The 13,589-nt window shown below is 44.3% G+C and overlaps 1 protein-coding gene across 1 annotated transcript in view; it reads right to left on the reverse strand.

Annotated features, from left to right (window-relative positions):
* Nucleotides 1-961: 961 nt before the first annotated feature.
* The window catches only part of LOC112266100 (heterogeneous nuclear ribonucleoprotein L-like), a 58,197-nt gene continuing 45,569 nt past the window's right edge, over nt 962-13,589 (reverse strand). Inside the window, exons 7-13 of the mRNA XM_024443581.2 lie at nt 11,823-11,894; nt 10,099-10,319; nt 9,497-9,618; nt 6,744-6,945; nt 6,232-6,289; nt 5,724-5,822; nt 962-2,256 (exon numbers count right to left, since the gene is read on the reverse strand). Of these exons, the coding sequence (XP_024299349.1) occupies nt 2,201-2,256; nt 5,724-5,822; nt 6,232-6,289; nt 6,744-6,945; nt 9,497-9,618; nt 10,099-10,319; nt 11,823-11,894 (830 nt within the window). The 3' untranslated portion in view covers nt 962-2,200. The remainder of the gene's footprint in view (nt 2,257-5,723; nt 5,823-6,231; nt 6,290-6,743; nt 6,946-9,496; nt 9,619-10,098; nt 10,320-11,822; nt 11,895-13,589) is intronic.

Consider the following 13,589-nt stretch of genomic DNA (forward strand, 5'->3'; position numbering starts at 1 on the left):
GCACACAGCCAAAACAACACTTGAGTGGCCCAGCCAGAGCCCGGACTTGAACCTGATCGAACATCTCTGGATAGACCAGAAAATAGCTGTGCAGTGATGCTCCCCATCCAACCTGACATAGCTTGAGAGATCTGAAGAGAAGAATGGGAGAAACTCCCCAAGTACAGGTGTGCAAAGCTTGTAGCGTCATACCCAAGAAAACTCGAGGCTATAATTGCTGCGAAAGGTGTTTCAACAAAGTACTGAGTAAAGGGTCTGAATCCTTATGCAAATGTGATTTTTCAGTTTTTTATATTATATACTTTTGCAAACATTTCTAAAAACATGTTTTTGCTTTGTCATTATGGAGTATTTTGTGTAGATCGATGAGGGGAGAAAACTGTTTAGTATAAGGCTGTAAAGTAACAAAATATGTAAAAAGTCAAGGGGTCTGAATACTTTCCCGAATGTATTGCATATTGATAGTTTGGCAATTGCTTTTCCAAGCAAGATGCTTTGCAAACCTCTTCACTGTGGGGACCAGCCGAATGCCAAGATGCGACCAAAATCGACGACGACTATATCCTCAAATCATTTTGCTCATAATCATAACATGATTTGCCTGCTCAATTGCTTCCACATAACTTCAAATGGTCTAAAGTGTAAAAGTGGTTTCCATAACCCTGTGACCTAGATGTCAGGACACCAAATTCTTGGTCAGAAACTGCCAGTCCAACTTTGATCTAGCTAAACTGCTGAATTTCCCTCTCTGTATCATGAAACATGACAAAGCAGCAGAAATCTCGTCTCATTGTTCAAATGAAATTTAGTAGCGATATGATGTTCTATAAATGTTTAATTAAATAATAAACAAATGATAACCCCTTAAAGGTAACCTTATTGCAAAGTGTTACCAGAACTGAATATATAATATAATGCTAATTGGATAGGCGCCTATCGGAATAAGAATAAAATGACATCGTTGTGTATCGACTGGCAAATGTTTTAATGACTGCACATGCTCACAGTGAATTCTTCAGACGTGGTGGTGGTGGGCCAAGTACAAACATGGAGACACAGTATAACTGGGAACACTAAACACATCCAACCCGCATGGACCTTCAGGGTTTGGAACGCTTGAAACACAGTTTGAAATGTCTTCTTCTTCTTCAAAAAAAAGTAGTCTTGAGAGAAGACAGACGTCTCGTAACGGCTGAGTATTTTCCAACCCTAGATCCAGGGACCGACATGGCGGGTTGCTGCTGACCATCAGATAGTAAGCTGACAGTCTCAACTGTTCATTTTAGTTTTAATTCAAATGGCCCTCCAAAGAAGAGGACCATCGACAGAAAAAGTTTAGAAACACCCCTTACAGAAAAACCACCTGATTTCACATGTGGAAAATCATATGATTTGAAATCACATGGAAATGTTTTTTCTTGGAACAATTCACATGTGAAATGTAGTTTTTTCCATAAGGAACTGCTCTTATTAACATAGTACCCGGACACCCACTCAACTGCTATACACACATATGTACAATATAATGTGAACAGGTTGTTCATTTACAAACACTGAGTAATCTCTTATATTGCAGAGTTAGGCACACGCATTTCCACTAGTTTCCACCAGTGTTTCCCCTAGCTGAGAGCAGGCCTCCACCGCCTAAATTGTTTTGCCCTCCATTGGTTTCAATTTGTAATTTTTTATCCCAGCTGCCCTTTGGGAATCTTCTGAAAGTTATAAAACTGGCCACTGGCCATTGACATCAGTTTAGGAATGGAAATGTACCGTAGGCCACTGTCTTTTGACCACTAAAATAGGTCACGCAACAAAAAGACAGAGGTCAAATTCGGCCCTCATCAAGTCAGCACAGGAAATGTCAAATCAATTGTGGTGCAGAGTAAGCAGCCCTGCTAGGATGCATAGTTGGGCTTTCCTCTCCCTCTGCCAGTTACAACTGTCAGCCCAACCACTGCAGCTCCTTCAAATAATTTTTGTAAACATAGGAAAAAATACAACAAAAATAATCCATTAAGATAGTTCATATGGGGGGATCTTGAGTGTTTTTAACTCCTTGCTCTTCCATTCTCAGGTCCGAGAAAGTGTGTTGACTCTCCACTCTCGCGTTGTTTCTTTCACTCTCCTTCATTGGGTGCTCTTCCTTTCTCCCCGATCCGCTTCTCTCCTAGTGCGGCGGCCATCTTGGTTTTTCCAGGTCTCAGAGGTGTGAGGAAGTGGAGAAGCAAAGCTTGAGGGTGTAAGGGTTGGAACCATCTGCAGATGGAAAGACAGAATAGGAAGAAGGGATGAGGAGAAGATAAAACAAATACATGACTTGCACACACCTTTAACTCAATACATTTACTTTGTGGGTTGTGTGTGGTGTGTGTGTAGTTGTGTGTGTAGTTGTGTGTTTGCTCGATAGATTTCCTAGATCACAGGGGAGGTAGCCTGCAGGTATAATTGTTTACTTCTTGTTATAAGCATGCACAAGCCTTTATAATGTTTTTTAATAATGCTTATAACATGTCATGTCTCTTTATGCATCAACATTTCAACGGAATGCCTGGTATTTACTAGTCAGGATCATGTTTCAAGTTTTAATGTCACATGCACAAGTTCAGTGAAATGCATACTATAAGCATACTATATACAGGAAATATTTAAAAAGTCCGTTCCAATACCATATTTACATGTGCAGGGATACTGGAGGTAGATATGTATAGGGGTAAGGTGATAGGCAACAGGATGTGTGTGTAGAGTCAGTATACATGTACAGTGGGGCAAAAAAGTATTTAGTCAGCCACCAATTGTGCAAGTTCTCCCACTTAAAAAGATGAGAGAGGCCTGTAATTTTCATCATAGGTACACTTCAACTATGACAGACAAAATGAGATTTTTTTTCTCCAGAAAATCACATTGTAGGATTTTTAATGAATTTATTTGATAATTATGGTGGAAAATAAGTATTTGGTCAATAACAAAAGTTTATCTCAATACTTTGTTATATACCCTTTGTTGGCAATGAGTCTTCACAAGGTATTTTGGCCCATTCCTCCATGCAGATCTCCTCTAGAGCAGTGATGTTTTGGGGCTGTTGCTGGGCAACACGGACTTTCAACTCCCTCCAAAGATTTTCTATGGGGTTGAGATCTGGAGACTGGCTAGGCCACTCCAGGACCTTGAAATGCTTCTTACGAAGCCACTCCTTCGTTGCCCGGGCGGTGTGTTTGGGATCATTGTCATGCTGAAAGACCCAGCCACGTTTCATCTTCAATGCCCTTGCTGATGGTAGGCTTTGTTACTTTGGTCCCAGCTCTCTGCAGGTCATTCACTAGGTCCCCCCTTGTGGTTCTGGGATTTTTGCTCACCGTTCTTGTGATGATTTTGACCCCATGGGGTGAGATCTTGCGTGGAGCCCCAGATCGAGGGAGATTATCAGTGGTCTTGTATGTCTTCTATTTCCTAATAATTGCTCCCACAGTTGATGTCTTCAAACCAAGCTGCTTACCTATTGCAGATTCAGTCTTCCCAGCCTGGTGCAGGTCTACAATTTTGTTTCTGGTGTCCTTTGACAGCTCTTTGGTCTTGGCCATAGTGGAGTTTGGAGTGTGACTGTTTGAGGTTGTGGACAGGTGTCTTTTATACTGATAACAAGTTCAAACAGGTGCCATTAATACAGGTAACGAGTGGAGGACAGAGGAGCCTCTTAAAGAAGAAGTTACAGGTCTGTGAGAGCCAGAAATCTTGCTTGTTTGTAGGTGACCAAATACTTATTTTCCACAATAATTTGCAAATAAATTCATTAAAAATCCTACAATGTGATTTTCTGGATTTTTCCCCCTCATTTTGTCTGTCATAGTTTAAGTGTATCTATGATGAAAATTACAGGCCTCTCTCATCTTTTTAAGTGGGAGAACTTGCACAATTGTTGGCTGACTAAATACTTTTTTGCCCCACTGTATGTACATATTATGTGTGAGTGAGCGAATGATGGAGTGAGTGTTTGTGTGTGTGTTGTGTTGCCTCAAGGGGTTATTCCTTATATTCTGTATTCTGACTATTTTCAGGTAACTGGGGACCTTACGCCTGCCACCCACAAAGAGACTGTGGCTTGAGGCTGTCTGTATGAAAGCCATTATTACTAGAGAAAACAAAGCTTTCTCCTGCAATTTTCCTCCTCTGCCACAAAAACAAATAATGAAAGCACAAGATGGAGTTGTTTGAGGGGGGCTCCATTTTTGTTTTGCCTCACAGTAAAAATAAAATAAAAAAAGACCCAAAGTCTACTGGCTTTTGTTTGCGTTGTCGGGCCAGTGTGAAGGTGAATACCTGCTGTGTAAGGGAGGAGCACAAGGGAAGAATAAAACAAACATGTCTTTAACTTGTATTGTAGTCGAAAAATAGAGAGAGTGAACAAATGTGAACGATGATGAAGGCCAGTGATGAACAGGCATCTAGCAGCTAGCCTGGTGTGTTGATTCTATTTGACATTGTCCGGATGGATGGCGGTATATTCAAGCGGTTAGGATTCCTGGTTTTCACCCAGGCAGCCTGGGTTTGACTCCCGGTATGGGGACGAGTCTTTGGGCTCCCGAGTGGCACAGCAGTGCTGCATTTCAGTGCTAGAGGCGTCACTATAGACCCTGGTTTGATTCCAGGCTGTATCACAACCGGCCATGGTTGGGAGTCCCATAGGGCGGCATACAATTGGCGTCGTCTGGGTTAGGGTTTGGCCGGGGTAGGCCGCCATTGTAAATAAGAATTTGTTCTTAACTGACTTGCCTAGCTAAATTTAAAAAATGGTATATTGGGTTGACAGGTTATTATGCACGTTCCTGTTGTCCATCATAAACATTCAAATTGAGTTGATTATATAAGAATCTGGGTGTGTTGTTCCTACCTTTTGTTTTCACTAGTAAAGTGTTAAGAAGTGTTCATTCAGATTGGGGGTGTGTTCCCGCTTGAATTTGGTTTAAGAGGGAAGTGAATTTGCTCACACTTTGAGAACTTGCTACCAAGCTCCTACGTGTCTCAGACACACACCGTTTTTTTTCCCCTTAAGAGATGATTCTGAACTGGAGACGTGTGTAACCACGTGAAGTCTTAGCCTATCGGTGACAGTCATTTACTCTGCGTTATGCTGTATTGGATCACGTATTTCATGTACACTGTAATTGTTTGAATCTCATTGATTTCGTGACTAATACGTTAATATTAGTTGAATGGAGTAAATGCATTCCTCGTTCTACAGAGTCATTATTTGATTGACTCTTTGCTTTTCATTTGATAGTTGTTAATTACACTAAACACATAGACCAGGCTTGTAAACACCTTCACATCCCTGAGCTGCACGCCTCAATAAATTCATGCTAGAATATTGGTCGCCAGGATTAGCTATTTTTATCTAGCCTCTTAATAATTGCATTTGTATTTATGCTAATTAGATTTCCGTGTGGGCGTCAACCTTAAATATATATTATTTTTAGGTGGATAGTTGCAGTCAGAACCATGTTAAATGTCTCGAAGATGTCATTTAAAAAGAGACAGAGGAGTTGGCATGGGTTTTCTAGCGGTTTTCTAGGGCTGCAGTCTCTGGCACACATATGGTGCTGGCAGAGGTTTGAATCCAGCCTACTGCCTTGTGACCCATTCTCTTTCTGTCATTCTCTCATCATCTCTCGCTCTACTTTTCTGTCATTGAAGCAAGCATTCTCTCCGGAGTAAGACACAGTACTTACTTGGTATTCTGATCTGGTGGTGGTTGAGGACTGTTAGAACCTCCACAGCGTGTGTCTTGTTGTCAAATTCGAATAAGCCTGAGATCGTTTTGGAGCTGGCTAGAGGGGAGAGGGAAAAACATCAGCCATCTTGAAAAGACAGTGATTGAAAAAGATAACTTGTTTGTTAATAATAAATAACAATATGTTATGCGCATTTATTAAGTATTTCATCATTCGTAAACATTGATACGCATTACAATTTATAAGCATTTGCAACATGTATGATAATTTGGAAAGCATTTATGAACATTTATAGAAAAGCATCCATAGTGGTCTATTCATATCAATCATAGTAGAATACTATTTATCTATTTATTTTATTCCTTATTAATTACATTTAGGTGCCCAGCTGTTGCTGACACAATTAGAAAAACAGCTGAATGTCTATGACAAGTACCTCTACTGAATTGACTCATGCTGTATATCGTCCATTTAGTCCAACACAATGAATGGAATGAGCACTTACGTTTTGCATCGAAGACTTTGAACTTGATGAAACCGGGTACCTCATGCTCTGTACATAACTAAACATAAAGCACACAACAGAAAGGATTCAGCTATTGCGTCAACATTGCTTCATTCTGTGTTTTGTATAAATAATCCACTAGATGGCGATGGTATGATGTGAATCTCAACACCGGACAATAAATAGGCTACTACAGGCAAGTGTTATTCAAACCTGGTCTTGGAGGGCCACTTGGCCACTGTCTGTCTGATGCCAAATAACTTATTGCAAACATATTGCAAACATTTTAATGCCTGTTTATTAAAATGTTAAGAACAATCGCCCCACTTGCTTGTGTCCTCTCTACCCTATAGGCAAGAGTCTCCTGTTACCCATTCTCAGGGTCACCCAAACGTTTAATTCCACTATAGAAAGGGTTCAACCTCCCCTTAACCCAACCTCCCACCTCTCTAGACATCAGTCACCATTCCAGCCTAAACAGCCACCCCTTCCTCCCCCCCCTCCACACCCACCCTCTGCAGCTCGTCCTCAGTGATGCAGGGCGGGACATTGTAGAAGTGCAGCACAGTGGCGGGCGGCTGGATGATGTTCTTGGACGCCTGGCCCACGCTGCTGAAGCGGTTGTTCCGGGTCATGCCGAAGTCCTTGTAGCTGCTGCTGCCGTCCTCCAGCTCAAACACCTGACTGGGGATGACCGCGTGCTGCTTGGACACACTGGAGGAAGGGAAAGATCGAGGAAGGGAGGGATGAATGGATAGAGCAATAGATAGATAGACAGATAGATAGAGCGTGTGTAATAGGAATGATAAACAAGGGAAGGGAGGGATGGGGAAGAGATAAGAAGATGAGTAAAGGAGAGGAATCAGAAGGCAGCTGATAGTTTTCCAGCCATAGAACATCTATATGTAATTCTATGTTTCCAGCTCTCCTTTAGTGGGTGAACAAAAAGGAAGCATTTTAAATGGGGTTTATACCCGCCCGTCCAGCATCACTACTCTGGACGGCTCTGACTTAGAATACGTGGACAACTAAAAATACCTAGGTGTCTGGGTAGACTGTAAACTCTCCTTCCAGACTCACATTAAGCACCTCCAATCCAAAATTAAATCTAGAATTGGCTTCCTATTTCGCAACAAAGAATCCTTCACTCATGCTGCCAAACTCGTAAAACTGACCATCCTACCGATCCTCGACTTCGGCGATGTCATCTATAAAATAGCCTCTAACACTCTACTCAACAAATTGGATGCAGTCTATCACAGTGCCATCCATTCTGTCACCAAAGCCCCATACACTACCCACCACTGCGACCTGTACGCTCTCATTGGGTGGCCCTCGCTTCATACTCTGCTAGGTAAATCCCCGCCTTATCTCAGCTCACTGGTCACCATAGCAGCACCCACTCGTAGCACGCGCTCCAGCAGGTATATCTCACTGGTCACCCCCAACGCCAATTCCTCCTTTGGTCGCCTTTCCTTCCAGTTCTCTCGTGCCAATGACTGGAATGAACTGCAAAAATCACTGAAGCTGGAGACTAATATCTCCCTCACTAGCTTTAAGCACAAGCTGTCAGAGCAGCTCACAGATCACTGCACCTGTACATAGCCCATCTGTAAACAGCCCATCTATCTACCTCATCCCCATACTGTATTTATTTATTTATATTGCTCGTTTGCACCCCAGTATCACTACTTGCACATTCATCTTCTGCACATCTACCATTCCATTGCTATATTGTAATTACTTCGCCACCATGGCCTATTTATTGCCTTAATTAACTCCCTTATCTTACCTCATTTGCACTCACTGTATATAGACTTTTTCCCCCCTTTTTTCCCTACTGTATTATTGACTATATGTTTTGTTTATTCCATGTGTAGCTCTGTGTTGTTGTATGTGTCGAATTGCTACGCTTTATCTTGGCCAGGTTGCAGTTGAAAATGAGAACTTGTTCTCAACTAGCCTACCTGGCTAAATAAAGGTGAAATAAATAAAAAGAATATACATTCATGAGGCCAAGGTACAGATAGGTATATACGGAAGACGTGTCTTGACCCTCGAATAACAAATTGGCTCTCAAGGGCCGAGGGGAACAAGAGGTTAGGTACGTATCGGCTTAGTGCTGCAAGAGACTAACTCCCAACGGGTTGATGGGGATTTATGAAATGCCCTTTAGGTTTTTCAATGATATGCAGTCTCTCATTTAGAGGCATAGTGATATAACTATTGCAGCACAGTTTTTTAACATGCCATAATTATTCTGCCATTGTTTGTATTGTAACATTCTATACTATTTTGGGGCAGTGTTTATAACATGCTATGGAAAACGATGTGTTTATGCCACGAAATCCATTTCTTTCACAACATATAGCATGTTACAAACAACGCCCCACATGTTGCAGCAATGTCTTCAGATTGGGTATGCAGTCGGTTGGTGGTGGACCGTCCGCCAACATAATGAAACGCTGTTTGAATTCCTTGCGGCGAGTTTGAGGCCCAGTGGAGCTGAACGAAGCCTCATCTAAACTGGATCTAGCAGCTAAGGCAATTCATTATTCTGATAGATGGAGGCTGCCAATTTGATAGGACAACGCAACGCAACCCACACAGAGGCTTTGAACAGCCAACGCTGTCGAGACAAATAAGTGCAACTCCTCTGTCCTTTTGTCTATAACGCTTTTGAAGATTCCAAAACACAAACTTGCTAAAGCAACAGATTGATGGTAATGATTATGGTAATAGCTATTTTTATTTAATAGCTATTTCTAAGTAAATGTTGAAATTTTTTATCGAAACGTAAGAATGTTATATTTAGGTCATAAATTACAACATTTACTTGAAGGAACGTTTTATTTTATGTAAGGCCGAAATAAAGAGTTACAAGTTATGTAAGCCAAACTATACATTTTGGTTTCTGTTACCTTAGCGAACGCATGCTGTTATGTATCATGGTATAGGCCCTGTTAAAATCCTTCTAAAATCCTTTCCTTCCTTCCTAGAAGTAATTATTGATCTAAAATTAGACGAAACCAAGGGGACCAATAGGTTCTAAGCGTTCAAACAATGTCTCTTTCAAAAAATGACCTTGCATCCTCTCTTCTTGCCTCCTTCTCAAAACGCATTTGAGGAGAAGATCCAAGGTTCTTCCCTTACACCTGTTCATCCAACTTATTTTGACAAGGAGGCAAGGAAAGATGAACGTCACGCTCATCAAGCTATGGGTTCAAGGGGTGGGGGTCAAAGGTGAAACATGTAACCTCCTCACCAGACGTTGAGCCTCTTGCTGAACACCTTGATGCTGTTAAGGTGTGTGATAGATCGGTCCACAGCGTACTCATCTCCCATCTCTACCAGTGCGGTGCCCGGGACGCTCTTCATAAACTTCACCTGGGGGGCGTAAATAAGACCGAATGGCATCACTGTGAATCAATACAGACCTTCCGATATTCTACTAGGCGACACTGATCTTGGGTCAGTTTTGCATTTCCTCTACTGATGGCTTCTCTTCGACTACGCCAGTACTACTCCAGTACCAGCACACTTGATTCAATTGGTCAACTAATCACTAAGCACACTTTTGTTTTTAATCCACGTTAATACAGAGACCAAATGAAATAAGTCTCAATCTAAAACATATTACGGTTCAGGATTCAATTGAATCAAACTGGTAGGTACTCCCCTCACAGTGGTAGGTTGCTGGCAGTGATTCTGTAACCAAAGCTACTGCATAAAGATTGCCATGGCAACTTTGATTGTATCCACCCCCTAGTCACACTAGCTGTCATTCGACTGCCCTCAACCCTCTCATTTAAAAGGGGCAATCCAATCTAGCTTTAATCGCATGTGAAAACAGTTGCTGACACTGACCTTCTCAATATTCCCGTACAGGCAAAAGAGGTTGAAGATGCGGGTGCAGTTCATCTTGGCTGGGTGCAGGCCGCTCACCATGGCCACCGACGAGCTGGAGGCGTGGCCCATATAGGAGGAGGTCTGGGGCAGGGGGTAAGCGACCACCTCTTGGGCGTCATGGAGAGAGCTCCTCTTGTACCTGTTATTGCTGGGCACGGGCAGCAGGGGGCAGTGTGGCCCTGGAGCGTGGGAGAGAGAGAGTGAGAGGGAGAGAGAGAATAAGACAATGAGAGAAAGTGAGAAAGTGAGAAAGAGAGGGGGGATGAGAATAGGGGATAGAGAGAGAGAGGGAGAGAGAGAGAGAGAGAGAGAGACAGAGAGAGAAAATATAGATGAGGGGAGAGAGAAAGTGGGAGAGAAAAATAAATAGAGTGAGAGAGAGAGAGAGAGAGTGGGTGAGAGAGGAAGAGGCAGAGGGGGCAGAGAGAGAGAGAGAGAAAGAACAAGAAAAAGCTGCCATAGACATAGGATGACCGTATTGGGGATGGTTGAGATGACAGTGCAAACTTCTCCCCTCAGCCCCCAGCCCTCAGACCCCAGCCCCCATTCAGCCCGTCAGCCCCCAGCCCCTCAGCCCCGCAGCCCTCAGCCCCTCAGCCCCGCAGCCCTCAGCCCCTCAGCCCCTCAGCCCCGCAGCCCTCAGCCCCCAGCCCCTCAGCCCCTCAGCCCCGCAGCCCTCAGCCCTCAGCCCCCAGCCCTCAGCCCCCAGCCCCTCAAACCCCAGCCCCTCAGCCCCCAGCCCGTCATCCCCTCAGCCCCTCAGTCCCCAGCCCCTCAGCCCCCAGCCCTCAGCCCTCCACAAAGAAGGAGAGAAAATTCCAGCAGTACTAAAAAAGGTCCTAGACCATTTTCTACACCACTGCACCCTGTTTCCCTGCAGATCTTGCTAATTACCAAGGGCCTTCAAGAGTAGCCGCTCACATCACCACACTCACCAAACTACCGACACACACATATACACACATATATACACACACACACACACACACACACACACACACACACACACACACACACACACACACACACACACACACACACACACACACACACACACACACACACACACACACACACACACACACACACACACCTATGACTATATGACACATGCACACACACACACATACGCAGACACCACCCCTCCTCCCCCTGTTTTTCCATCCATCCATCCAACCTCCACCACCTCCTCCAGATGTAAGTGTCTGTAGGGGATGGAGCTTAATTACAGGATACCCAAAGCCCAGCTGCACAATGACAGTCAGAGAGAGAGAGAGAGAGAGAGAGAGAGAGAGGGAGAGAGAGAGAGCGAGAGAGAGAGAGAGCGAGGGGGATGGATGGATGGACGAATAAAGAGAGATTCTGAGAAAGAGAGCGATGATGAGTCTGAGAGAGGTATACATAGAAAGGGAGAGGCTGGGAGAAAGAAAGGTAGAAGAAGAGAGACTGAAAGAGAGGAGACTGAAAGAGGGATCTAGAGAGAGAGAGATGCTGAGAGGGGGAGCGAGAGATGGAGAAAGAGAGAGATGAGTCATTGAGAGGGATAAAGAGAGAAGGAGTAAGCGTGTGTGCCCTCGTGTGTGTGTTTGTGTGTATGAGGGAGAGACATGAGACAAAAAGAGAGAACGAGCTAGGGAGGGAGGTAGGGATAAAGAGAGGCAGCTAATTTGAGCGACACTGACCATAGCCGTTGTCGCTGTAGGAGGACGGATGCTCTCCCAGAATGGCCTGGCGTTGCCTCCCCTTCCCCCGCTCTGCAACACAGAGAGAATACACAGTGTAAGGCAAATGTGAAGTGACAATGCCACCAGGTGCCAACTGCACATCCATCCCCTCAAAATGCACAGACACGCACAGATACACACACATGGAGACTAACAGACACAGGCACACACACACACGCACACATGGGATTAACACACACAAGTCTAACACACAAGCACATATACGCACACACACACAGACACAAATTGGCACATTTGCACGCCAGCCTAGAAATGACTGAAAACCATAGCACCACACTACGCAAGCAGATTCGGTTTAGTAACAGCAAACCTAGACACTACTTGACACTTGTGGTAATTGGCATAACAGCAAAACAAGACACGTTTGGTTCACATTTGGCCTTTCAGTTCAAATGACACATTTCTCTTCCTTGGCTGACTGAGCCTGGGTGAATTGCAGAGGAACGATAAAAAAGTGTGTGTGTGTGGCGGGGGGGTGGTTTGGGAAGAGGGGTGTGTGAAAATGACAGTTAAAATGTCACAGTTACAGTTCAATGGCCTCGGGTGGAAACGTTGACCCAGATAGGAGGGAAAATGCATTGACATGGAAAAAGGTATATCAAGCAGCCTTCTACCCTAATCCTCTTACTGTGAACCAGGAAGGGGACAAATAGAACAAAGATAAGAGTCTTTTCAGCCCGTCTTTTCCCCAATGCAGCTTACTGGCAGAGTCGCAGACAAACCCACTCTAGGTGCTGTCAGAACTAAGACTGAAGCATATGTAATGTAATTGTTTTCATGTAAGGTGTCCCAATGAAGTTACAGACTACCATATAGAGCATTGCTGGAAACAGCCTCCGTCTTTGTTAGCCTGGTCCCAGATCGGTTTGTGCTGTATACCTCTATGGGGCTTTGTCTGTACAGCACAAGCAGATATAGGTACCAGGCTATCTCACTGCATCCCTCACTCATCAAACAAACGCCACCTAATACGAAAGGATTCCATAACATTTTCGAGGTGCTGGTGGGAGTTGGACGGCGTGAGTATTTCAATGACCTATGCACAGCCGCCAACTCAGTGAACCCTGTTACACTGGGGATTGGAGAGAAATGTGTGTGCCAGACTGCGTGTGCGCGTGCTGTTCACGTGCACATGTCTTTCAACGCAAGCACCAATGACTCAACCTGCGCTACATCATTTGAACATAATTTCAAAGTCTCATTTCAACAATGCAAGGGAGAACTGGTGCTGCTCACGCAGACACAAACAGAAGGTGCAGCGCTGAGTTCAAAAAGAAAGCATGTCGTCCACAGGAGACTGAGCTCATGCAGAGCTAAGCTAATTGGTACAAAACGAGCAGTTAGGCGGGCAGAAACCGGTGGGATTGGTGGGTTGCCGTACTTGTACAGAAACCCCAAAGAGTGGGTAGAGAAGAAGGATTAACTGAGAGGAGAGGAGGAGTGGCCTTGATGCCTGCACTGAGCCGAAAGGTTTGCCATTCGACTGACAGTGGCTGAGAGAGAGAAAGAGAGAGGGGGGAGGAAGAGCGAGAGAGACAGCAGGAGAGAGCGAGGAGGGGAGAGAGAGAGAAAGAGAGAGGGGGAGGAAGAGCGAGAGAGACAGCAGGAGAGAGCGAGGATGGGAGAGAGAGAAAGAGAGGGGGAGGAAGAGCGAGAGAGACAGCAGGAGAGAGCGAGGAGGGGAGAGAGAAAGAGAGAGAGAGA

Source organism: Oncorhynchus tshawytscha, linkage group LG02 (genome assembly GCF_018296145.1).
Source record: "Oncorhynchus tshawytscha isolate Ot180627B linkage group LG02, Otsh_v2.0, whole genome shotgun sequence".
Taxonomy (NCBI): domain Eukaryota; kingdom Metazoa; phylum Chordata; class Actinopteri; order Salmoniformes; family Salmonidae; genus Oncorhynchus; species Oncorhynchus tshawytscha.